Below are 25465 nucleotides of genomic sequence, written 5' to 3' on the forward strand. Positions count from 1 at the left end.
TGCCCTGATATTTGTGCTTATTTCAGCTACTTAAAGGGGTCATATAATGGTACATGCACTTTTACAAGTTGATTGTACTGAAATGTGTGTTAGCAGAGCCTGTACACAACCATCATAAAATGATAAAAATCCATCCAGTGTTTTTTTTTTAATCTCCTTATTTGTTTTACCCTGTCTCAAATCAAGCCGTTCGACCGTGTGACGTCACACGGTCGGACGCCCCTCCCACGATCGTTGATTGACAGCAGTGTTTCAATACAGACCCGCCCTTGCTCATGAGCGAGCTGTCAATCATAGTCCGCGTCATTGTTGATATACGCTGGAGCTGTCTATGAGCAGAATGGCGTCTAGCGATTGTGGTGTTCTGTTCTCGGTGCAATAATGAACACAGCAGTCATTTTGATGTTCCTAAGTCCGAACCGCTGAAGACACAGTGGCTGAGTTTTGCTTTTGAAGGGAATATTCCCCACGAGCAACGTCAATGTTTTCATGTTTGCGCGAATCATTTTTCACCAGACTGCTTTATAAATGAAGATCAGTATAAAGCTGGTTTTGCTAAGAAGCTGCTCCTGAAAAAAGAATCGGTACCAACTATTCGTGTTCCTGCTGAACCTCCAGAAGAATGAGTGTAACGTTTAATTAACCTTTATATTAATCTTTATATTAATCTTTGCAAATCGCTAGCACGCTTCACGATGTAGGTGGCTAATGTTTACATTCAGGGTACATGCATGTTTTCTATTTACGACGTTCTCAATATAATTAATAATCCCACGTTTATAATGAACAAAACGTTATGGTTATTGTGTTATTACAAACTGTGTACGCAGGTATTAAAGTTAACTTGATAACACTACACTAAGCTTACTTTTGTAGATGGTTTATAACGGTGTCTTTTAAGAAGTAATGTAAAAATTTTAATAAATAAAAAACAGTTATAACTGCATGAAAATTAATGGTAACACAATACCTGCAAAATACTGTTTACATCCTGCAAATGCATATGATCCAAGACTATAAATACTCTAATTGATGTCTTCTTCGGGGCCATCATCCTGTTCCGGGTCCGACTCCGGTTCGAATTGATACGGTTGCACAGTATCCTCAGAGACTCCCGCTGCCATTCTTCAAAATATACCCTCAACTGTTGTCAAGGCAACACTACACGTGTGTTGTGTCAAAAACGCCCCACAGAACAGAGGGGCGGGGCGAGCAAAGCTCATTAGCATTTAAAAACACACGCACTAAAACCGTGTGCTGAAAACAGAGCTGTTTTTGAGCAGGTAAAATGAGTGTTTTCTTACAATACTAATGAGAATTTTTAATTAAAGTATATTACAAACTTTCAATATAGACCCTAAAGAATCATATTAGCTTGTACAAAAATGGCATTATATGACCCCTTTAAAACATACTATTGACCAACATGTAATTTTTTTTGTATTCAGCACAGACTGTGTTATGATAATATGGGACCAAGATGGATGTACATGTTTGCATTTTTCAGAAAAAAAATATTATGCGTGGTTAGCAAGTTTTGGGGAAAAAAATGTAGCTGAAATAAGGCCTTAAAACCCACACTAAATAGTTCTGAATAAGACTTTTGAGTAATCAGTCTTGTAGGCTAGAATATTTACTTCAAAATTATGCGAAAATCATTCTGCTTACTCATTCACAGAAAACAATATATTGATTTAAATTTTTTAAGACATGTTTTGTGATCGAAAGACTATATGCGAGGGAATGGCAATGCCCTTGAATATTAAGTGAATCTCACCTGAGAGACAAAGGGCCCTCCCCTATTGGCCCCTGATGGCCCATCAGTGTGACTGTGACTTTGAGGCAGGTAAGAGAGAATGTGAGGAGATTGAAAAAAAGGGTTTTTGTAATTATTTGTATTTTATTTACAACACAGTATAATCAAAACATACATAATGAAGGTCAAAGGCACATTATTGTGCACACTGATCTAACTACAGATATGTGAACAGGCTTTGAGTCATTCCTGCAACAGATTCTGTTCAACAAGTGAAGCAAGTAAATTATACCTGATATTTACATGTGTTATTTAAGTGTTTCTACTTCTTTCCATGGATTCAAGAAGAAAAAAAACAAAATCAGTAGAAAAGGAGCTTGTTTTAACATAGAATATCAGTGTAGTTGAACAGAAACACTTGAATTCAAACAGAAAGAATGTGCAAAGTCATGGAATTGTTCTGGTTTCAAAGTGTAGCCCTATGAAAAACTTTGCGGTTTATATCTAACAACGGTGTGGCGAGGCCTAGCGCCGTTAAACACACGGATAAAGTCAAGATATCTAACAGTTTTAGGTGTAGTTAGCAGGTATCAGTCTGGTATGTGAAAGAGTTAGAACAAGCATTTGTGTTTGTGTTGTTAGACCATATTGTTCTTAATGTCTCTGTAAAGATTTGTACATTTATATTCATTTATGAACGCTGTTACAGAATTTGTCTTTTGACATTCAATGGAATATTTTATTAAAAGATAACGCAGAGGACTGATTGAGTAACACTCTGTCAAGGGTTTGTCCAAGTCCCAGAAATCTGTAACTTTATGCCTGACACTTTTGTAACTGACTAAAAACTAATATTTAAGCTAAATAACCATTTGCAATTGTGAAAAATTAAGAGAATTAAGAGATGTTAAATCTGCCGACCGCATGTTTTCTTACAGCCATATCACCCTGCAGCCCAAGACCGGTTGCCCACTGAAGCTAAGCAGGGCTGAGATTGGTCAGTACCTGGATGGGAGACCTCCTGGGAAAACTAGGTTGCTGTTGGAAGAGGTGTTAGTGAGGCCAGCAGGGGGTGCTCACCCTGCAGTCTGTGTGGGTCCTAATGCCCCAGTATAGTGACGGAGACACTATACTGTCAAAGAGCACCGTTTTTCGGATGAGACGTTAAACCGAGGTCCTGACTCTCTGTGGTCATTAAAAAACCCATGACACTCATTGTAAAGAGTAAGGGTGTAACCCCGGTGTCCTGGCCAGATTCCCTCCACTGGCCCTTGTCAATCATGGCCTCCTAATAATCCCCATCCACTTGATTGGCTCTATCTCTCTCTCCTCTCCACCTGTAGCTGGTGTGTGGTGAGCGCACTGGCACCGTTGTCCTGTGGCTGCCGTCGCATCATTCAAGTGGATGCTGCACACTGGTGGTGGTTGAGGAGAGCCCCCCCACATGATTGTAAAGCGATTTGGGTGTATAGCAATACACAGTAAAGTGCTATATAAATGCCTCATTCACTCATTCATTAAAGAAGAACAGACAGTTACAGTTGTATCTGTTTCCTGGAACAAAACTAAAAGGCGGATGCCTAAAACACAATGACTGAAGAAAACGGACCGAATCATCGTTTTCGCTTAAAACAACAGTGATTTAACATAAAAAGTGAAATGGAGTATTGAATAGAGGGCTGGGTTTTTATTTTAGTGCACCTCCTCTCCATCTCTAGCTCATAGCAGATTAACTGTTAGAGGGGAGTGTTTAAGAATATATTCTACCCAAGCCTTCAAACCCCTGACCCCTATCATGCATCATAATATTATAAAATATATGATTGCGATACACAGAGAAAGATTACGACATATAAGTCTATTGCACTGTGTGTTCTCTTCTACATTTTAAAACAATTTAGGCATAACCTGTTTTTTTTTTTTTTTGCCATAATGCAAATTTCATTTCTTTTAGTTTTTCAAAGCCTGAAAAAAATCATATGTCAAGGGAACTTTTCTCAGTATAAATCGTCGGTAGTTTCAAACACATTTGTAGTTCATGGATAAGCAAGAATATTTCATATTTTCATATTTTAAATATAATTAAAACTTTTTTAGATTACCGCGATTTGAAAAACTCACGATAAATAAATACTGTACAGCATAAACCAGAGTTTTCAGTAACAGTGTCGTGTGCGCACAGCAGCAGAGTAACTTAGTTTCGTTTTGAGTGAAAACAGCGCGGAAAAGCTGGGAAGTTTTAAAAGAGTGCTAAGGGAATTATACAAATGAATATATGAATAAACTAATTATATGAATGTACCTCTGAAGCAGTGGCGATTTAATTTAATTTGATTTTAATGTTAAAATGTAGCATTAGACACTGGGGACATGTACAAATGACCACCGGTCCAGGTCCACCGACAACTCCTGCTGGATCTGAGACTCGAACCCATCTCCTTCAGGTTGCAAGTCCGACTCTCTATCCATTAGGCCACGACTGTCCCCTTTATTGTCCCAATCATATACACTCTATGTTACTATTGTATTCTGTTAATGTACAAAAATACTGAGGTGAGGTGCAAATATTATCTGCCAACGTATAGATAGCATCTAATTACTATTTACACTTATTGCAAGAACTGCTACTTTTTCATGGTGTAAATAGTATATATTGCTATTTTCACTTAGTTTAAATGTCATCTATTGCTAAAAAAAAATTCAATTTTCACTTAGTGAAATAGCATCTAGCCACTTCCAAAAAAAGTCACTTTAAGTGAGAAACTTACCCCATTTTCCAAAACATATTTCATACTAAAAATCCATGAAAATGGAAGTAACTGTGACATAATGTCTATACAATTCTAATTGGAACATCCTTATAAATAGACCATGTGACTAAAGTAGCATATATACACATTTCTTTGATCCAGTATATGGAGCTTTAGACTACATTAATTCTTCAGCTCTAATTTAGATACTATAACAAACCAAAATGATATTAAATGAAAGTTTATGACATATCACTTCTAGAATTATGTTGAAGTTGGTTTCATATGCGTATATTACACATACAGTAAAAAGAAGAAAAAGTTGGCGCACACCACAGCTCCAAAAATGCAAGTTCGATGAGGAGCCAGAAGGCTTGACACGTCACCTGTGTTGAGAAAGTGTAATAAAGTGAAGTTATTAATGTAATTGCTGGAGGAGTAAGCCCATCTATCGGAGCTCGAGTAGAATATTATCTCAGAGCCCCTCCATTGCAGACATAAAGCCAAATCTATTTAATACTAATGCTAAGATTATATAGGCACACAAACTCATGAAACATTTTTGTGCTTTTGGATCTGTGGTGTACCAACTTTTTCTTCTTTTTACTGTTCAAAGTAGTTGAGCACCCTCATTGAATTTTTTGTTGCCTGTCAGATATGTGCACTCTTTAAATATCAGATACACACATGCAATTAGTGACAAGTTCTGCTGTTATGTTGTGGGTGTTTCTAAAAGGCTGAAAAGCAGGGTTAAACCATAGGAGACACCGCCTGTTAAAATGAGTCTCTACAAGGAGAGAGAGGAGGGGGATGTTGTTCAGAACCAGACAGCAGCATCTCCAGAACCCAGCTGTGTGTCTATGAAGAGTGTTGAGTCCATGAGAAAACCCCTAACGTTCAGTAATGAACCACTGATCTTCAGCCCCAGGTGAGAGAAGAACCAGTACTGGATACAAAAGACAGAATTATTTATTAAACATCAGTAACAAAGAGAGATAATGTGAATTATCATTGTGTTTTTCTCAGATCACATGGAAGTCATACAGCATCATCTCCAGAGCCCAGCTGTGTGTCAATGAAGAGTGTTGAATCCATGAGAAAACCCCTTACGTTCAGTGATAAGACAGCGATCTTCAACCCTAGGTGTGACAATAGGCCCTTTCGCACCGCAGGAACCTTTTCATAGTACCCGAACTAATTGTGGAAGTACCCACTTTTCGGCGTGTTTGTACCGCGGGAACTAGGAACTGTTTTAGTTCCCGGAACTCAGTTTGGAGGAACTAATTAGCTCCTGCTTCAGAGTAAGGTCTAAAACAGTTCCAAAGGAACTATCGTGACGTAAGTGTACGCTGATTGGCTAAACACGTACGAAAACGCCCTCACCCGTCATGATTTAAAACGCTGTGTAAACACATACTGTGTAAACATCGCATCAACTTATATTTCGCAAGAATGGAGAACAGCGATAGATGGACGGACGCTGAAGTGCAGGCACTTTTGAACATTTTGAACTCCTTTCCGATCTTTCAATCGCTTGACGTGTAAGTTACGTCGTCATTCCATGTCCATTATTGTGAACCCCGCAAGACACAACAACAACACAGCTCCGATCACAGCGTCCTCCATCCTCCTGTTGTTAACGTTGTTCTTCTTTGTTTTCTTTGTTGAACGCCGCGCACAAATGACGTCGCTGTCGACCGGCTTACGTCACTTCTTAGTACCCACTGTCGGTGCGAATGCAACCCTTTAAATGGTACTGGGAAATAGTTCGCGCAAAATCGTCCCAGTACTTTAGTACTGTACTTTTAGTTCTGGAACTAAAGTTGTGCGAAAGGGGCTAATAACCAGTACTAAAGGCAAAGGCCAAATTATTCATTAAATTTCAGTAACAAAAAGATAACATGAACTATCAATGTTTTTCTCAGATCATGTGAAAGTCAGACAGCAGCATCTCCAGAGCCCAGCTGTGTGTCTATGAAGAGTGTTGAATCCATGAGAAAACCCCTTACATTCAGTGATAGGACAGCGATCCTAAACCCCAGGTAACACAAAACCACTACTGGAAAACAGGAGACAGAATTATTCAATAAACATCAGTAACATAAGATGAATTATTGACTTTAGTGGCTCAGATTCCGGGAGTACATAAACATTTTGTTTATTGTCACAGCAAACAACAGAACATTTAGATCAGGGGTCCTCAACTCTGGCCCTGGAGATCCACTTTACTGCAGAGTTTAGTTCCAACCCTAATCAAACACACCTGAACAGGCTACAAAGTTGCAGGTAGGTGTGTTTAATCCAGGTTGGAGCTAATCTCTGCAGGAATGTGGATCTCAATGTCCAGAGTTGAGGATGTCACTGAGACTTTCTTATGTTAGCACTAGCTACACTAATGAGGAGATAGGACATACCAACACACCTGTCCATGCTCCTGAATATCAGTTCATTTGATCAGGGTTGGAGCTGAACTTTGCAGGAAGGTAGATCTCTTGGAACAGGACTGGGCACTCCAGGTATAATGTAGTATATACATCCAGTATAATCCAGCATGATTTCCATGTTGGTCCATATGCTGGATTATGATGGCTTTTTCACCAGTGTTGTGTCAGTTGGTTTTGAGAACAACAACTTTCCTAGGAGATCTTGCTGTTTGTGCCCTCATTCATTCTTTGTTTTTCTTCTCGTTTGTGCTGTGGGAATAGAGATTATCAGACTGGAGAACTGCAGGTTTCTCACTTACCAGTAGATGATGTACTACAGAAAGTCAAAGACCAGCACAAAACCAGCATGAATAACAAGTATGAGAGATTATTTGAAGGAAACAACCTACATGAGAATGCAACCCTTCTGAACAGCATCTACACGCAGCTGTACATCATCGAGGGAGAGAGTGAAGGAGTGCATGAAGACCATGAGGTTTTACAGATGGAGAAAACACCCAGAACACAACACTCTCAAGAAATTCAAATCTTCTGCAATGACATCTTTAAACCCTTGGTGGGACCAAGCTGTAAAGTGAAAGACAAAATAAAGACTGTTCTTACTAAAGGCATTGCTGGAATTGGAAAAACCGTTTCTGTGCAGAAGTTCATTCTGGACTGGGCCGAGGGCAAAGCAAATCAGGATGTAGATTTCATGTTTGTGCTTCCATTTCGAGAGATGAACTTGATTAAAGACAATCAGTACAGTCTTCACAGACTTCTGCTGGACTTTCATCCTGAACTTCAAGATCTGAACTCAAAAGTTTATGAGGAGTGTAAAGTTGTGTTTATCTTTGATGGTCTGGATGAAAGCAGAATCACACTGATGTTTTCAGATGATGAAAAAGTTAGTGATGTGAATGAGACTTCATCAGTGGGTGTGTTGATGTCAAAGCTCATGAAAGGAGAGCTGCTTCCCTCTGCTCTCATCTGGATCACCACCAGACCAGCAGCAGCCCATCAGATCCCCTCCAAATACATCAACCTTGTGACTGAAATTCAGGGATTCAGTGACCCTCAGAAGGAGGAATATTTTAGGAAGAGAATCAGTGACGAGCATCAAGCCATCGGAATCATTTCACACATTCGAAGGTCAAGAAGCCTCCACATCATGTGCCACATACCTGTCTTCTGCTGGATCTCAGCCAATGTGCTTCAAAACCTCCTGAAACAAGATGAAAGATCAGAAATCCCTCAAAATCTGACTGAAATGTACATCCATTTCCTGCTGATTCAGATCAACAAAAGAAATCAGAAGTATGAAGAGAGAGATCCAGAGAAACTCCTGCAGTCCAACAGAGATGTGATTGTGAAACTTGCTGACCTGGCCTTCAAACAGCTGATGAAGGGCAATGTCATGTTTTATGAGGAAGACCTGAAAGAGAGCGGTATAGACGCCACTGATGCCTCTGTGTATTCTGGGATTTGCACTGAGATCTTTAAGGAGGAATCGGTGATTAATCACAGGAAGGTCTACTGCTTCATACATCGGAGCTTTCAGGAGTTTCTGGCTGCTTTATTTGTGTTTTACTCCCATCTGATAAAGAATATGGAGTCATTGCAGTTTTTTCTGGATAACAGACATGAGAGCTACACGTCTAAGCAAAACCCTTTGTGTGAGCTTCTTAAATCAGCAGTTGATAAAACTCTTCAGAGTACAAATGGTTACCTGGACCTTTTTCTGAGGTTCCTTTTGGGCATCTCACTGGAGACCAATCAGAGACTCTTAAAGGATCTACTGACAAGTAAAGAAGACAGCTCAGAGACCATCAGAAAAATCACACGGTACATTAAAGACAAAATTAAGGAAAGCTACGGTTACTTAGCTAACAGATCCATTAGTCTGTTCCTCTGCCTTCTTGAAGTTAATGATCAGACTCTGTACAGAGAGATTCAGGAGTTTGTGCAATCAGGTGAACATTCAGAGAATAAACTTTCCCCTGGTCACTGCTCAGCAATAGCCTACATGCTTCAGATGTCAGAGGAAGTGCTGGATGAATTTGATTTCATGAAATACAACACATCAAATGTGGGTAAAATGAGACTGATACCAGCGATGATTAATTGCAGAAAAGCTATGTGAGTATTTATTACTTTTTAATCAATTAAAAAAATCCCAGAAAATAGATATATTTTTTTGTCAATATCGCACAGCCCTATTATTTATAACAAAGTGTTGAGCCGTAACTAGATGAATTAATAAAATGTAAACTTGATAAATGATGTTTGAATGAATCCATATTCAGACTCCAACTCATGTCCTTTCATTAGAGCTTTCAAATGGCCATTGGATCAATCATGATCTTTGTTCAGAGACCTTCATGTCACACAGGATATTAGTTATGTGATCAATTAAAGTATTTTTTTGTCATGCACAGAATACAGAGAATATTAGCCACCCATATCCTCCTCACTACATTGTTGTTCTTCACTACAGCCTTGTTGGATGCCGTCTATCTGATCAGCACTGTGAAAGTTTGTCTACCGCTCTGCAGTCATCAAACTCCCATTTAACAGAGCTGAACCTGAATAACAATGACCTAAAGGATTCAGGAGTGAAGCTGTTCTCTGTTGGACTCAAGAGTTCAGACTGTCAACTGAAAATACTCAGGTTTGAGTTTCACATTGATTCATTCATTCAGTACGTTGAAGTATGTTAATGAATAGTTTGATTAAATAAAACAGTTCATGTCATAGTAACAAGATGAAAACATGTTGCCTGCATACATATGCTGCATCAAATCCCCCGAACCTCTTTCAAGTTGCTAGACCATTGTCAAATTTTCTTTTTCTTTTTTTTTTTTTTTTTTTTTGTGATTACCTATATTTTTTGGGTATTGGGAAATAAACAGGTTTGTATATATTTTTTATATATTTAAATAATGGCTGTCTTTGTGTCATGGCACACAAAGTTTGGTTATATAGGCGTGTACAGTAAAAAAAAAAAAAAAATATATATATATATATATATATATATATATATATATATATCAGAGGTTGCATTAGACTTTAATATTATCCGTCATTTTGACGGACAGGGTCGTAAAAATTCCGTCATAATCTATTTATTACCCGTCATTTTAATTTTCGTATTTTAATTATAATAACCAATGTAATTGCTTTTATTTTTGTTCACGTTTTCATTTTTAATAATGAACCTAATACCTAAAGGACAAGCATATTGGCTTATGCATTTATTTATTTATGAAGAGAACAGATGAACACAGACTGCGTCAGTGACAGCGGAGGACACTTAAAACAAAAAAATATGCTAGTGCTGGATAAAAAAAAATAAAATAAAATAAAAAGATTTCTCTGTTTTAATAGTTTCTTATTTTTATGAACCAATATCGTTTCTTAACTCCCAATCGATGCTGTTTTCATTTGATGAATGCACAGTAACGTTAGACAATCGGCTAAACTTTGTGCGTTGTTACTTTTGATATGAAATGCAGTCTCAGGTTTCAAATTCTGTCCATTTTATTAGGAAATTCAAGCAATAAATACCGTTTTGGCGCTCTTTAATGTGGCGTGATAGATTGCTGTAGACACCTCAGATCAAGCGATTCGCTTTACTGATACTCTGTGAGTAATTAAAGACACAGCAAAAGACATTTATTTTTGTTCTGGAGACGATCGCGCACTCTGCTGCCTCACTGGAGCGCACTCGCCACCAACTGGACAGGGCTGGGAATTACAGTTATAAATTACAATAGATCACCCTCAGTGTGTGTAATCTGCCAAAGTGACGGACGGCCTTCAGATTTTTCCGTCACTGCTAAAAAAATTCCGTCAATGACGGAGAATTTTCGGTTAACGCGACCTCTGATATATATATATTGTGACGGGAGGAGCAAACGGCAGACACAGTGGGTGTGGCGTCAGGCCTCGGAGAGGCTTTTATTAAACAGAAATAATAAAATAAAGTGTCCAAAGGGGATTAAAGTGGGTGGCCCTCGAGGACCAGGCTTGAGAAAGCCTGCTTTAGAGTCTAAGACAAAGCCAGACTCTTAGGCCACATTTACACTGCATGGTTCAAGTGACCCAATTCCGATTTTTTTCCTCCCATGTGGCACAGATCGGGTATGGCCCACGACCGTGTAAGCAGGAAAAAATCACATGGATTCCAATATTCTCCGATCGGTTTCAGGCCTCATTCATATGTGGGAATAAATCAGATATGAATCGGATACGTGGATTTGCACCTGCGTGTAAGCAGACAAATCGGATATTACCCTGTAAATGCAACTCCTATGTCACTGAAAAGTGAGTTTTTTAAAACATTTTGCAGTACAAACATACCTGTAACAAATTAAACATCTCTAGTAGTGTAGCAGAGTATTAATTTCGTTTGTGTTAAATAAAAGGCGATCTGATGCTGAAATGTGTTGATTTTGAAATCACGCTGAGTGCTCGTTGCTGCTGTTGTCAGTGATGGTGGCTCGTGCACAGACGAGCGCTTCAGTCCCGTTCGTTCCATTGAAACCACAAAATAAAATGCACACAAACATGTCTCTGCCTTTGATATACAGTGGTGTGAAAAATTGTTGGCCCCCTTCCTGATTTTAAATTTTTTTGCATGTTTGTCACGCTTTAATGTTTCTGTCAGACCCTGTCTCTCTGTGTCTTGTGTTTCTCCTCCTCTCGTGCCCTTATTTGTTCTTCCTGTTCCTATCCTTGTTTGGTGTCATCATTTGTTGATTAGTCCCCAGCCGTTTGTCATTAATTATCTGGTTTTCCCCAGCCTTTATAAGTCCTCTGCTTCCCTGCCTCAGTGTCCGGTCTTAATCGTCATTCTGTTTGTCTAACCTCCGAGTTCCATTTTCCTGGTGTTGTCTTCAATAAAAGGATTATTGAGTATTCTCCTCGTTTTCTTGCTCCTTGCTCCAGCCGAAGTGTGACAGTTTCAGATCATCAAACAAATTAAATATTAATCGTTAAAACATAACTGTGATTTATCACACCTGAGTTCAGTTTCTCTAGCCACACCCAGGCCTGAATACTGCCACACCTGTTCACAATCAAGAAATCACTTAAATAGGACCTGCCTGACAAAGTGAAGTAGACCAAAAGATCCTCAAAAGCTACACATCATGTTGAGATGCAAAGAAATTTAGGAACAAATGAGAAAGAAAGTAATTGAGATCTATCAGTCTGGAAAAGGTTATAAAGCCATTTTTAAAGCTTTGGGGCTCCAGCGAACCACAGTGAGAGCCATTATCCACAAATGGTGAAAAGATGGAACAGTGGTGAACCTTCCCAGGAGTAGCCGGCTGACCAAATTTACCCCAAGAGCGCAGCGATGACTCATCCAAGAGGTCACAAAAGACCCCAGAACAACATCCAAAGAACTGCAAGCCTCACTTGCCTCAGTTAAGGTCAGTGTTCATGACTTCACCATAAGAAAGAGACTGGGCAAAAATGGCCTGCATGGCAGAGTTCCAAGACGAAAACCGCTGCTGAGCAAAAAGAACATAAAGGCTCATCTCAGTTTTGCCAGAAAACATCTTGATGATCCCCAAGACTTTTGGGAAAATACTCTGTGGACTGACGAGACTTGAACTTTTGGAAGGTTTGTGTCCCATTACATCTGGCGTAATAGTAACACAGCATTTCAGAAAAAGAACATCATACCAACAGAAAAATATGGCTGTTTTGCTGCTTCAGGACCTGGAAGACTTGCTGTGATAAATGGAACCATGAATTCTGCTGTCTACCAAAAAATCCTGAAGGACAATGTCCGGCCATCTGTTCGTGACCTCAAGTTGAAGCGAACTTGGGTTCTGCAGCAGGACAATGATCCAAAACACACCAGCAAGTCCACCTCTGAATGGCTGAAGAAAAACAAAATGAAGACTTTGGAATGGCCTAGTCAAAGTACTGACCTGAATCCTATTGAGATGCTGTGGCATGACCTTAAAAAGGCGGTTCATGCTCGAAAACCCTCCAATGTGGCTGAATTACAACAATTCTGCAAAGATGAGTGGGCCAAAATTCCTCCACAGCGCTGTAACAGACTCATTGCAAGTTATCGCAAACACTTGATTGCAGTTGTTGCTGCTAAGGCTGGCCCAACCAGTTATTAGGTTTAGGGGGCAAGCGCTTTTTCACACAGGGCCATGTGGGTTTGGATTTTGTTTTCCCTTCATAATAAAAAACTTCATTTAAAAACTGCATGTTGTGTTTACTTGTGTTATCTTTGATTAATATTTAAATTTGTTTGATGATCTGAAACATTAAAGTGTGACAAACATGCAAAAAAATAAAATAAATCAGGAAGGGGGCACTGATGAGCGCATTTGGTTTTAATTACCAAAAAAAAAAACTATTGCAACTATTGCATTAAAAACTTTTCTATATGAATTACATGTCAATAAATTAAACTCAATGTACTATTCAAATTTATTTGTGATGTCATATATGCTATTTTTGGCTTGTTTCACCAAGTGCAGTGTAAAATGCACACATCGAACATGGTCACTTTTAAAAGAAATGTAAGCATTTTGTCCAAAAATATTGGAATTGGTCATCAAGACCTGCAGTGTATGTGAAGCTTAAGAGGAGTGGGCACAAACACCAAAAGGGTAGTCTGCTTAAAATACTGGTTAGTATTATACAGTAAAAGAAAGCATTTACTACTGTCACTGTAATATTTTAACAAAAGTCAAATATCTGGAACATTAAGCTTTAATATAATAAACAATTAACTGAGATTAAATATTACAATGTTATATAATTTAGGATGATCATACGTGCCATTTTTCCCGGACACGTCCTGGCGAGGATTTCTATATTGCCTATAAATATCTAGGTTTTGGCTTTGTTTGCATGCGGTAAGACATCGGTTCCTTATGTTTTCTAAATGCTCTCGAGATACTTTGAATCAAAGCAATATAGAAATCCTGGCAAGGACGCGTCCGGGAAAAATGGCACGTATGGTCACCCTATATAATTATTATTTATTATCATTATTTTATTTAATTTTTTAATGTTCATTCACAAGCTAAAATGTCACACTTCCAGGCTTATTGAGCAATGTTGCAAACAGTCCTTTTGTGTCATCTGGTGGTGATTTCACGAATGAGTGTCCTAAATGACTACAGGTGCATCTCAATAAATTAGAATGTCATGGAAAAGTTCATTTATTTCAGTAATTCAACTACAATTGTGAAACTCGTGTATTAAATAAATTCAATGTACACAGACTGAAGTAGTTTAAGTATTTGGTTCTTTTAATTGTGATGATTTAGGCTCACATTTAACAAAAACCCACCAATTCACTATCTCAACAAATTAGAATACTTCATAAAACCAATAAAAAAAAAAACATTTTTAGTGAATTGTTGGCCTTCTGGAAAGTATGTTCATTTACTGTATATGTACTCAATACTTGATAGGGGCTCCTTTTGCTTTAATTACTGCCTCAATTCGGCGTGGAATGGAGGTGATCAGTTAGTGGCATTGCTGAGGTGGTATGGAAGCCCAGGTTTCTTTTACAGTGGCCTTCAGGGCATCTGCATTGTTGGGTCTGGTGTCTCTCATCTTCCTCTTGACAATACCCCATAGATTCTCTATGGGGTTCAGGTCAGGTGAGTTTGCTGGCCAATCAAGCACAGTAACACCATGGTCATTGAACCAGCTTTTGGTACCTTTGGCAGTGTGGGCAGGTGCCAAGTCCTGCTGGAAAATGAAATCAGCATCTCCATGAAGCTTGTCAGCAGAAGGAAGCATGAAGTGCTCTAAAATTTCCTGGTAGATGGCTGCATTGACTGTGGACTTCAGAAAACACAGTGGACCAACACCAGCAGATGACATGGCAGCCTAAATCATCCCTGACTTCAGAAACTTCACACTGGACTTCAAGCAACATGGATTCTGTGCCTCTCCACTCTTCCTCCAGACTCTGGGACCTTGATTTCCAAATGAAATGCAAAATTTACTTTCATCTGAAAAGAGGACTTTGGACCACTGAGCAACAGTCCAGTTCTTTTTCTCCACAGCCCAGGTAAGATGTTTCTGACGTTGTCTCTGGTTCAGAAATGGCTTGGTAGCCCTTTTCCTGAAGACATCTGAGCGTGTTGACTCTTGATGTACGGACTCCAGCTTCAGTCCACTCCTTGTGATGCTCTCCCAAGTGTTTGAATCAGCTTTGCTTGACTGTATTCTCAAGCTTGCGTTCATCCCTGTTGCTTGTGCACCTTTTCCTACCCAAATTCTTCCTTCCAGTCAACTTTGGTCATTAATTGAAACTCAAATGTAAATATTCTAATATTTTGAGATACTGATTTTTGACTTTCATGAGCTGTAAGCTCTAATCCTCAAAATTAAAATATTTTATTTTTAAATGTTTTACTTAACATGTAATGAATCTAAAATATATGAAAGTTTCCCTTTTTGAAATAAGTTGCAAGAAAAAATGAACTTTTTCACAACATTCTAATTTATTGAGATGCACCTGTATGTTGTATGTAACACATTTAAAAACATTTTTAAAAATACAACCATTTTAAAAAATATATAGTTTTTTTAATTGTATTTCTAACAGCATGAGATAATCCTGTTTTCCTCTTTATTTCATGGTTACTCTAAAACATTTAATCTCATAATTATCATTTTATTTTAAATTACTGTACATACCTGCCAGTTATCTATAGTTTTTATCTTAAAATTTATGCAAAACTCACGTGAGACTCACGATTCAATTACTGAATCCTTTTGGTTTTCTTCAGTATGGCAGGTTGTGGATTTACTGGTCAGTGCTGTGAAAGTTTGTCTTCAGCTCTCCAATCATCAAACTCCCATCTGAGAGAGCTGAACCTCAGTAACAATTGCCTGCAGGATTCTGGAGTGAAGCTGCTCTCTGATGGACTGAAGGGTTCACATTGTCAACTGAACATACTGAGGTTTGACTTTTATATTTAGTTTTCAATAGGACATTTTAACAAAACTTTAGCTTGTGGATGAAGAACCCAAGTGCAGTTTAAAAAAAAAATCTAATCTTCTTTATGGTTATAGCATAGGAAGAAGGAAGCAAACTGAACCATTGTTAATTACATACTTTTTGGCACAAAAAACTACTGCTCTGATTAAATTAATTATATAATTGAATGGTTATCTATCCACTTAAGTAAGCTTCAGTATAATTAGTTATTTGTTGTCATTAGCTTGAAATAGTGTTGTCATCATAATACAAACATTTCAGTAGTTGGTACCACTACCAACAAACAAATGCATAGTAATAAAGAATACAGAAACACAAGCAATACACAAAATGTTGCTAAAAAAGTTCATGCTTTTGTCTGCACTCCTTGAGTTTACCCACATCTTGTGTGTTTTTATATGTGCCATGTACTTGTGTGGCCACCGACTCTTCAGTGATTTTTGTGTACTGAATATAAACTAACAGAATTTTCCGGCTATATGGCAGAGGGGCCTTTTGCATCTTTTGAGACAGTACAGAACCTTCAAAACACAGGCAAAGAAACAGAAACGAGGGCTATAGCAGTGTAATAAGTAGTATACAAGCTAACATGATCATCAAACATTAATCAGCATATAAGTCAATGCTTTTTAACATTACTGAATGAAATGTTGAGCCCATGAAGACATGTAAGACTGTGCAAGCTGGTGTGTTGATGAACGTGATATATCTATGTTTTGCTCAAGGATGGGCAACTTTGATAGTGACGAGGGCCAGCTGTTTTTCTTTACCAAGGGGCCATATTACTAATCCATTTAGTTATATGTTCCATTATAGTTCCATTTTCTTTAAATTTGTCAAAAAAAAAAAAAAAAAAGAATGCACAGAGGCCCTATTTTTAATTACTAGCCTACAGAACACAACTTCAAAGGACAATTTAAAAGTGTTTATTCAAAAAACAGTTATTCCAAAATTTTAAAATCCCTGGTTTTAATCATTGTTCTGAATCTGATCCAAATATAATCTTTGATAAAAACATATTTTTCAGCTTTTTGTTAAAAATGTTGATTTATGAAACCTACCCACATTCAAGTGTTGTTAAAAAAAGATAAATAAAAAAAGCGTTAATACAATTTTTTTTAATAATTTGTTTTTCTTTTTTCTTTTCTTTTTTTAGAGGCTCAGGTCTTTATTTTGATATTTTGTTTGTGCAGATATTCATACAACAAAATATTCTGGGGTCATTGACAATTTTGCTGGCTTTCAAAATGCTGGTTTTGCTGTCAAATTTTTTTTTTTTTTTTTTTAAATGCTTGCAGTGAAAGAGTTATGATCCAAAATATATTAAAGGAGGAATTTTCTATGGATTCTGTTATTATTCTGTAGGAAAAATATTACATCTGAATATGATTACATCTGGTGCATATTCCGCATGATGATCAAATCATTGATTGTATTGATTGGATCCATCAACACCCCCACAGCTCGCACAGTCTCTCAAAGAATTTAGGTGGAAGTTATCACTGCAAATTTGTCATCTAACAGGTTTTGTGACAGGAGTTTCTTACTGCTTTATTGTTCCACTTAGATTGGTCAACTGTAATATCACTGGTGAGTGCTGTGAAAGTTTGTCTTCAGCTCTACAGTCAACCAACTCCTGTCTGAGAGAGCTTGACCTTAGTAACAACGATCTGCAGGATTCAGGAGTGAAGTGGCTCTCTGATGGACTGAAGAGTTCACATTGTCAACTGAACATACTGAGGTATTTAACACAGATAAAGACTTACTCTTATCAAACTAAACATGTCACATTTTTCCTGATCTTGAAATGCCCCTTTCCACTGATTGGTCAAGCAAGCATCAAATGGTGCCGTAATCATGTTGTCTTCAGTTTTGTGCTACAGAATAAGAGTCCTCCACTGTTAAAACATTTATTGCAACTCCTGCGTTCATCTCCCTCTCATCAAACAATCAGACTAACAAATGGCTTGACACAAACCATACTGGGGCAGCACCTAGACAGGGCTTACTTCTGTGTAGGCATAGATTCTCTATGGCAAATATTAGGTACTTATTGCAGAAATATGTATGTACCTCAGATCTGCAGCCACATTACACTTTTAGTCTATTTCTTTGGCGCACCGCACATTTTATTTAGCTGTCCTGTTATCAAAATCTGTGTGGCAAAGCTGCGTGACATTTACATTATAGTGAAGTGCAGACTAGTATTTGGTGTGAATATAATCTCTTACCATTTTGATTATTATTTCGAGTTTTTTTTTTTTTCATACAGAAGTTTATATGATACTGTCATTATCCGACGGCATGTTACACATGTATATAATACATGCAATTTTTATAGAAAAGGGCATTTTTCTAATATTAAAGGTCACCTTTAATATTAAATTCCTGAATTTTGTCAGTATTTGAAAAATATTTACCAATTACATCAGTACAAAACTGATGCACTGTGGCACAGAAGCTGCATCTTAAAGGAGTCATATGATGCAATTTCAAGTTTTCCTTTCTCTTTGGAGTGTTACAAGCTGTTTGTGCATAGATGAGATCCCTAAAGTCTCAAACCCAAAGAGATATTCTTTAGAAAAGTTAAGACTCGACCACGCCCCCTTAAAACTGCTCATTTAAACATGCCCCCACATGTCTATGTCACGATGTGGAAATACTTGCGTAATGCCGCCCAAATGTTCATGGAAAGAAAGAAGGCATGGTTTCAGTAACCGCAGTAGTGTTGATGCTGCCATGTCAGGGAGACGCTGTGTGTCTCTATGTGAAAGCAAAAGCACTTTATTTGGCCTTCCGAAAGTAGATGCAATTAGGAATCATTGGTTAAGATTTGTTTACAACACAACCCAAATGTTCAAATTTGTGCAACGCATTTTATGGACGACAGTTTTGTGAACCTAGTAGAGAACAAGGCTGGCTATGCATGCACGAAGGCTATTTCTAAAAAAATTCCCACTTTGCTATGACAATTTGGCGCTTCTGAATCAGCGACTGTAAGTATGTTTTGTTATTAGTTCAAGTATTTGCTATTGACTGTTCAAATGCGGAGTTTTGTGCGTAACGCATTGTGTGTGTGAGGGGAACAGGGTCACATCACAGCAGAGTGTACAGCCCGTTAGAAATCGTCTTAACCGCAGCTTGTGTACTGCAAATACATACGAGCATAATCACTGTGTCTGTCACGCGACTCTGTTCCCCTTTCGAGCTTGAACATATAAAACTAACTTGAAAGCTGAAGCTCGCAATTATGGTAAGGGGCGTTACATTTCCGACGCGTGCTTGTGGTGTTTGGCCAATCACAATGCACTGGGTTAGTTGACCAATCAGAGCAGACTGCACTTGTTGGAAGGAGGGGCTTTGTAGGAAACGACTCGTTTGAGAGAGGCGGGGCATAGAGGAAATCAACTTTAACATTGTATTTCATCTTGGAATTTCAAATCAATTATCGTAGCACAAGTGAAAATCAACAAGACTCTTCTTTTTCAGTGTACCCCACACATCCCACACATAAGTAGATGTTGACTTGTGCAGTCATCATTGGAGCATTGATGCCTGTCAGTATAGTAATGCCAATAGACATTGGCATCTTTCCTTACCTCTGGTTGTTGTGTGGATCACATCTTTCAAACTGGCATACAATAATGTACCCAAATGCCTGACTTCCACAACAACTTATTCTTCATCACTGCCCTCATCCTTATTGCTTATATCCTCAACAACTTGTTTCATTACTACAACCTTATTTTCTGATGCACTCATATCACTATCATCAATACTTTCTGAAATAAGTACAGATTTGTCTCTCCATCTTACAAAAATTAACCTAAAACACATGCATAAAGGCTATTATCCTGCCTGCCAATACTGGTCAATATTGCCAGCTACACAGAATATGCATCACATAATAGGACTTTGTCAGTTATGCATGACACTCAGATTTGTTGGTCTCTGAGTTGTTGTTTTTATAAGTCCATGATTATGTAGGTGTGTGATTGTGTGATAGTTCTCAGGTGTGAGCGTGTGATTAGTGCAATCATCTGTGTGTGTCGTCAGTGCAATGGATGATGGGAATTGTAGTCTGGTGAAGTGCAACAGTAGTGTAGTGCAAAATTCCATGTGGTGAGCGAGTGACCTCTGGTGGTGAGTGAATGGAAGTTCATGAACCGGATTCGTGACAAATATTGTATTTTAAATGCAATTTTTTTAGCGCCAAACAAATAGACCAGAAAGGTAACGTGGCTGCAAATCCGAGGTACATGCATATTTCTGCAATAAGCAGCTAATACTTGCCATAGATAAAGTATGCCTACACAGAAGTAAACTCTGTCCATTTGTTAGTCTGGGCTGCGTTTCCCAAAAGCATCGTAAGCCTAAGAAGTTCGTAAAAACGATCGTACGACTGATCTTAATATTACGGTCCGTTTCCCAAAAGCATAGTAACTTAAGTAGCACTTGAAAATCATCGTAGATCTACGAGTATTCTGGAGTAATTGTAAAGCCCTACGTGCATCGTAAGAAGACAGAATTATGAGGTCACCTGCAGGACAATCGGCAGATTACACCTGTAACTTTATTCAAGTGCAATGTGATTATAATTAAAGCTTTTGATTGTACTTTATTGCACACTTTATAATGTTTAAAAAAAATATATATATATATATATATATATATATATATATATATAATGAAATTAGGCAAAATAATTAAAAAGGGCAGATAACCAAACAAACAAAACAAAAAAAAACAGCACATCTAAATTAAATGACTGAACAACAACAACAACAAAGAAAGAATAAAAGAAGTAATGTAGGAAATGCTTCAAAGACTGGGAAAAATAGGGATAAACTCATAAAAATATGTCAATGGCTTGATGACATGCACGAAAACCAAATAATGTCTCTACAGATATTATATACTATATAGAATAATATTAATCTACAAATATAATATTAATGTACTATATGTATATAATATATTATACAATATTAATATATAAAGTAGATTAATATTATACTTATCACTTATATACTTCTTAAATTTACTTATATTATATTAAATTATATTATATACTCTAGCACTCTCTATTCTAATTCTATTTGATCTATCTGTCTTATTTTTTATAAAAAACAAACAAACAAACAAACAAAAACACACACACACAGACACTTGACCCTCTATCAATTGCATACTTATTCTGCTTGCTTTTCTTGAAAAACTAACACTTCTTTTTTTCTATTCTATCTACTTGTTTCTTATAAATAAATAAAAAATAATATTAAAAAAAATAAAATTGCTACGTGTACTGTGTTAGGCTAACCGAGACTTGTCATAGCACTTCCATGTTGTTGCTCTTTTGTTGGTTTTGATTGCTTCTATATTGTCCTCATTTGTAAGTCATTTTGGATAAAAGCGCCTGCTAAATGACTAAATGTAAATTATATTATATTATATTATCCGAGCTGTCTGGAACGCAGCATTAGGTTAACATTTCAATAAACGAGCGTGTACCCCTGAATGTAAAAATGTAAAATTAAGGTTAATTCTTGTCTTTTCATGTTTAAAAAAAAACGAAAAATGAAAATGGTGCCGTTTTCTCATGTTTCTGTTTTCAACATTAAGGCAAGGCAAGGCAAGTTTATTTATATAGCACATTTCATACACAATGGTAATTCAAAGTGCTTTACATAAAAGGAAGTGAAATAGTCATTAAAAATAATAAGAAATTAAAAATAATAAAAATCACAGCAATAAAAACAAAGTGATTTAAAAATTGATTTTAAAGAAATTTAAAACATTTAAGAATAGAAAGTGATTATACATAGTGCAATCAGTTCGGACTTGGCACAGTGCTCATTCAACAAATGCACAGCTAAACAGATGAGTTTTGAGTCTGGATTTAAAAGTGGCTAATGTTTTAGCATATCTGATCTCTTCTGGAAGCTGGTTCCAACTGCGGGCGGCATAATAGCTAAAAGCAGACTCCCCTTGTTTTGTGTGAACCCTTGGTATTTCTAACTGACTCGATCCTAATGATCTGAGTGGTCTGTTAGGTTTATATTCAGTGAGCATATCTCCAATGTATTTAGGTCCTAGGCCATTTAGAGATTTATAAACGAGTAAAAGTACTTTAAAATCAATCCTAAATGTAACTGGAAGCCAGTGTAAGGACCTGAGGACTGGTGTAATATGCTCAAATTTTCTGGTTCTAGTCAGAATCCTGGCAGCAGCGTTCTGGATGAGCTGCAGCTGTCTAATGGTCTTCTTTGGAAGGCCGGTGAGGAGACCATTACAATAATCCACCCTGCTGGTGATAAAGGCATGAACCAGTTTCTCCAAGTCTTGACTGGAAACAAAACATCTAATTCTTGCAATGTTTTTGAGATGATAGTATGCTGATTTAGTTACTGCTTTGACATGACTACTAAAACTAAGGTCTGTCTCCAGAAACACCCCAAGATTTTTGACTTGGTTTTAGTTGATTGACCCTAGAGTCAAGGTATGCATTCACCTTGATAACTTCATCTTTGTTTCCAAATGCAATGACTTCAGTTTTCTCCTTATTTAACTGAAGAAAGTTCTGGGACATCCAACAGTTTATTTCATCAATGCATTGGCAGAGGGAGTCAATGGGGCTGTAGTCATTTGGAGATAAGGCTAGGTAAATCTGGGTATCATCAGCATAGCTGTGATAGGCAATTTGGTTCTTTCTCATTATTTGACTTAGTGGGAGCATATACAGGCTAAACAAGAGCGGTGCAAGAATTGAGCCTTGTGGGACTCCGCATGTCATGGACGTCCACTTAGACTTATGCTCTCCTATACTCACATAATAACCTCTCCTTCTAAGTATGACCTGAACCATTTGAGTACCATCCCAGAAAGCCCGATCCAGTTTTCCAGTCTCTCTAGAAGTATGTTATGATCAACCGTATCAAACGCAGCACTAAGATCTAGTAGTACCAGAACTGATATTTTGCCTGAATCAGAATTGAAGCGAATATCATTTATTATCTTAATGAGTGCTGTCTCTGTGCTATGATGTGCTCGGAAACCAGATTGAAAATTGTCCAGGTATCCATTTAAGTTTAAGTAGTTGTTCAGCTGATTAAAAACTACCTTTTCAATAATATTGCCTATGAACGGAAGATTTGACATTGGTCTATAGTTGTTCAACATTGTGTTATCAAGATTGCGCTTTTTCAGAAGGGGCTTAACAACTGCAGTTTTCAGGGAGTTTGGAAAAGTCCCAGAAAGAAGTGAAGCGTTCACCACTTCTAAGAGATCTGTTTCTAAACAGTCAAGAACACTTTTGAAAAAAGATGTGGGAAGTGTGTCAAGATAGCATGTTGATGATTTAAGGTGCTGTACTATTTCTTTCAAAATTTTGCAATCAATTTCTTCAAAAACAGACATAGTCACTTCTTTTTGAAATTGTGGTCAAATCTGTGTGACCTCTGCAAAAGTGGATATGCCAATCTCCTTTCTGATATTATTGATCTTCTCAGAAAAGAAGGAAGCAAACTCATTGCATTTACTGTCGGAGAGCATTTCACTGGGAATCTGACTTGGGGGGTTTGTAAGTCTCTCCACAGTAGCAAAAAGAGTGCGAGAGTTGTTTAAGTTACTGTTTATAAGGTTTGAGAAGAAGGTCTGTCTAGCTGTAGCTAGTTCCACATTGAAAGCATGAAGGCTGTCTTTATAGATGCTATAGTGAATTTCAAGTTTTGTCTTCCGCCACATTCGCTCAGCTTTTCTGCATTGTCTTTTCATACTCTGAACTGCTGTTGATTTTCTCCATGGTGATTTTTGTCTGCCATTCTTCTTGCAGACCCTTGTCGGAGCAATATCATCAATAACATTCTTAACTTTTGAGTTAAAAGAATCCAGGAGAAGATCAACAGAGTCTGCAGAAATGCTTGGTGTTAAAGATATAGCCTTCATAAACAGCGCACTAGTGTTCTCATTAATGCATCTCTTTCTGACAGAGACAGATCTAGATTCAGTGGTAACAGAGATAAATATATCAAAGAAAATACAGAAGTGATCAGATAGTGCTACATCCTTAACAACAATGGATGAAATGTTTAGACCTTTACTGATGAGTAAATCTAGAGTGTGTCCACGATTGTGTGTGGGTTCATGCACATGCTGGATCAGATCAAAAGTGTTTAAAACAGTAATAATTTCTTTTGCAGTTTTGATTTCTGCATTATCTATGTGAATATTAAAATCCCCTGCAATAGTAAAACAGTCAAACTCTGAGGAAATCATTGATAACAGTTCTGTGAACTCTTCAACAAAGGCTGGAGAGTATTTTGGAGGCCTGTAAATAATGATAAACAGAATGCGTGGAGCACCTTTCAGCACAATACCTAGATATTCAAAGGACAAATACTGACCAAATGACACTTGCTTGCACTGATAAACATCTTTAAATAGAGCAGCTACACCTCCACCTCTCCTAACAGTCCTGCAGACACTTGTAAAATTAAAGTTAGGAGGGGCTGTTTCATTGAGGACTGTTGCACTGCAGCTGTCTTCAAGCCATGTTTCATTTAGAAACATAAAATCCAGGTTGTTTGTGGTTATAAAATCATTGATCAGAAATGATTTATTTTTTAGTGAGCGAATGTTTAAAAATGCTAACTTGATGGAATTACATTTTGTCTCTACAGCAATCTTAGATTGACGCATTACAGGCCGCAGATTAGATGGATCAGCCGTACGGCTTGAGAAGGCCTTAGACTTTCTATCACGTGATAAAACAGAGATATAGAAGGCTACAGGCACACTGGGTTCCCGCTTGTTCTGTGAACATTTGTGAGTGTTGCTGCTAATATAGCGGGGACCCGACACATATCACTGAGAGCTGTTATCAGTTGTTTTTGGTTCACCTACAGCCGATGGAGGAGGGTTTGGGCCCTGTCGTTGTGGCAGTGGTCGGAGAGCTCTCACAGGAGGAGGAGGAAGAGCTGGGCCAGCTGTCTTTGGTGGTTGTGGGGCCCGCCGTTTTTTAGTTGATATCTGGGAGCTTGCAGAAAACGAGTGGGAGAGTTTGGTCCCAGCATACACCAGTTCCTCCATTTTCTGTGAGAAGCTTAGAAGTGGAGATTCTGGAGAGAGGGATAGTGTGTCTGGTGAGATGGGCTCTGGCTCTGGTGTTTCCGGTGGCTGTGATATGTTGTCCTGGCTTCCCTGGCTGTTTTCCAGATAGTTGTCCTTGGGTGCTGAGTCTTGGAGCTGTTGTAGTACGTCATAGTCTGTCTGTGAAGAGCTCGTTGGGCAGGGCTCAGCCGGGATAGTTTCCATGAGGAAAGTTTGTTTTGGCTGCGTGGTGTTATCAGTGTCCTTGTGGGATGTGTCAACCACAAGATGACTCTGAGGCTGACATGAAGTTCTGTGGTCACTCATATTCTGTCCAGGTGTGTGTGTGCCATTGAGGCCGTGTGGATTGGCACACACAACTAAAGGATGACGGAGGGAGAAATAGATATTGTCCTTTAGCACTCTTGCACCAAGTTTGTTTGGGTGG

General features: G+C 37.9%; 1 protein-coding gene across 1 annotated transcript in view; it reads left to right on the forward strand.

Moving 5' to 3' along the window:
- Positions 1-5249: 5249 nt before the first annotated feature.
- The window catches only part of LOC131553292 (NACHT, LRR and PYD domains-containing protein 3-like), a 30526-nt gene continuing 10310 nt past the window's right edge, over positions 5250-25465 (forward strand). Inside the window, exons 1-7 of the mRNA XM_058797846.1 lie at positions 5250-5434; positions 5533-5649; positions 6432-6548; positions 7212-9068; positions 9427-9600; positions 15719-15892; positions 17498-17671. Of these exons, the coding sequence (XP_058653829.1) occupies positions 5286-5434; positions 5533-5649; positions 6432-6548; positions 7212-9068; positions 9427-9600; positions 15719-15892; positions 17498-17671 (2762 nt within the window). The 5' untranslated portion in view covers positions 5250-5285. The remainder of the gene's footprint in view (positions 5435-5532; positions 5650-6431; positions 6549-7211; positions 9069-9426; positions 9601-15718; positions 15893-17497; positions 17672-25465) is intronic.

Source organism: Onychostoma macrolepis, chromosome 14 (assembly GCF_012432095.1).
Source record: "Onychostoma macrolepis isolate SWU-2019 chromosome 14, ASM1243209v1, whole genome shotgun sequence".
Classification (NCBI taxonomy): domain Eukaryota; kingdom Metazoa; phylum Chordata; class Actinopteri; order Cypriniformes; family Cyprinidae; genus Onychostoma; species Onychostoma macrolepis.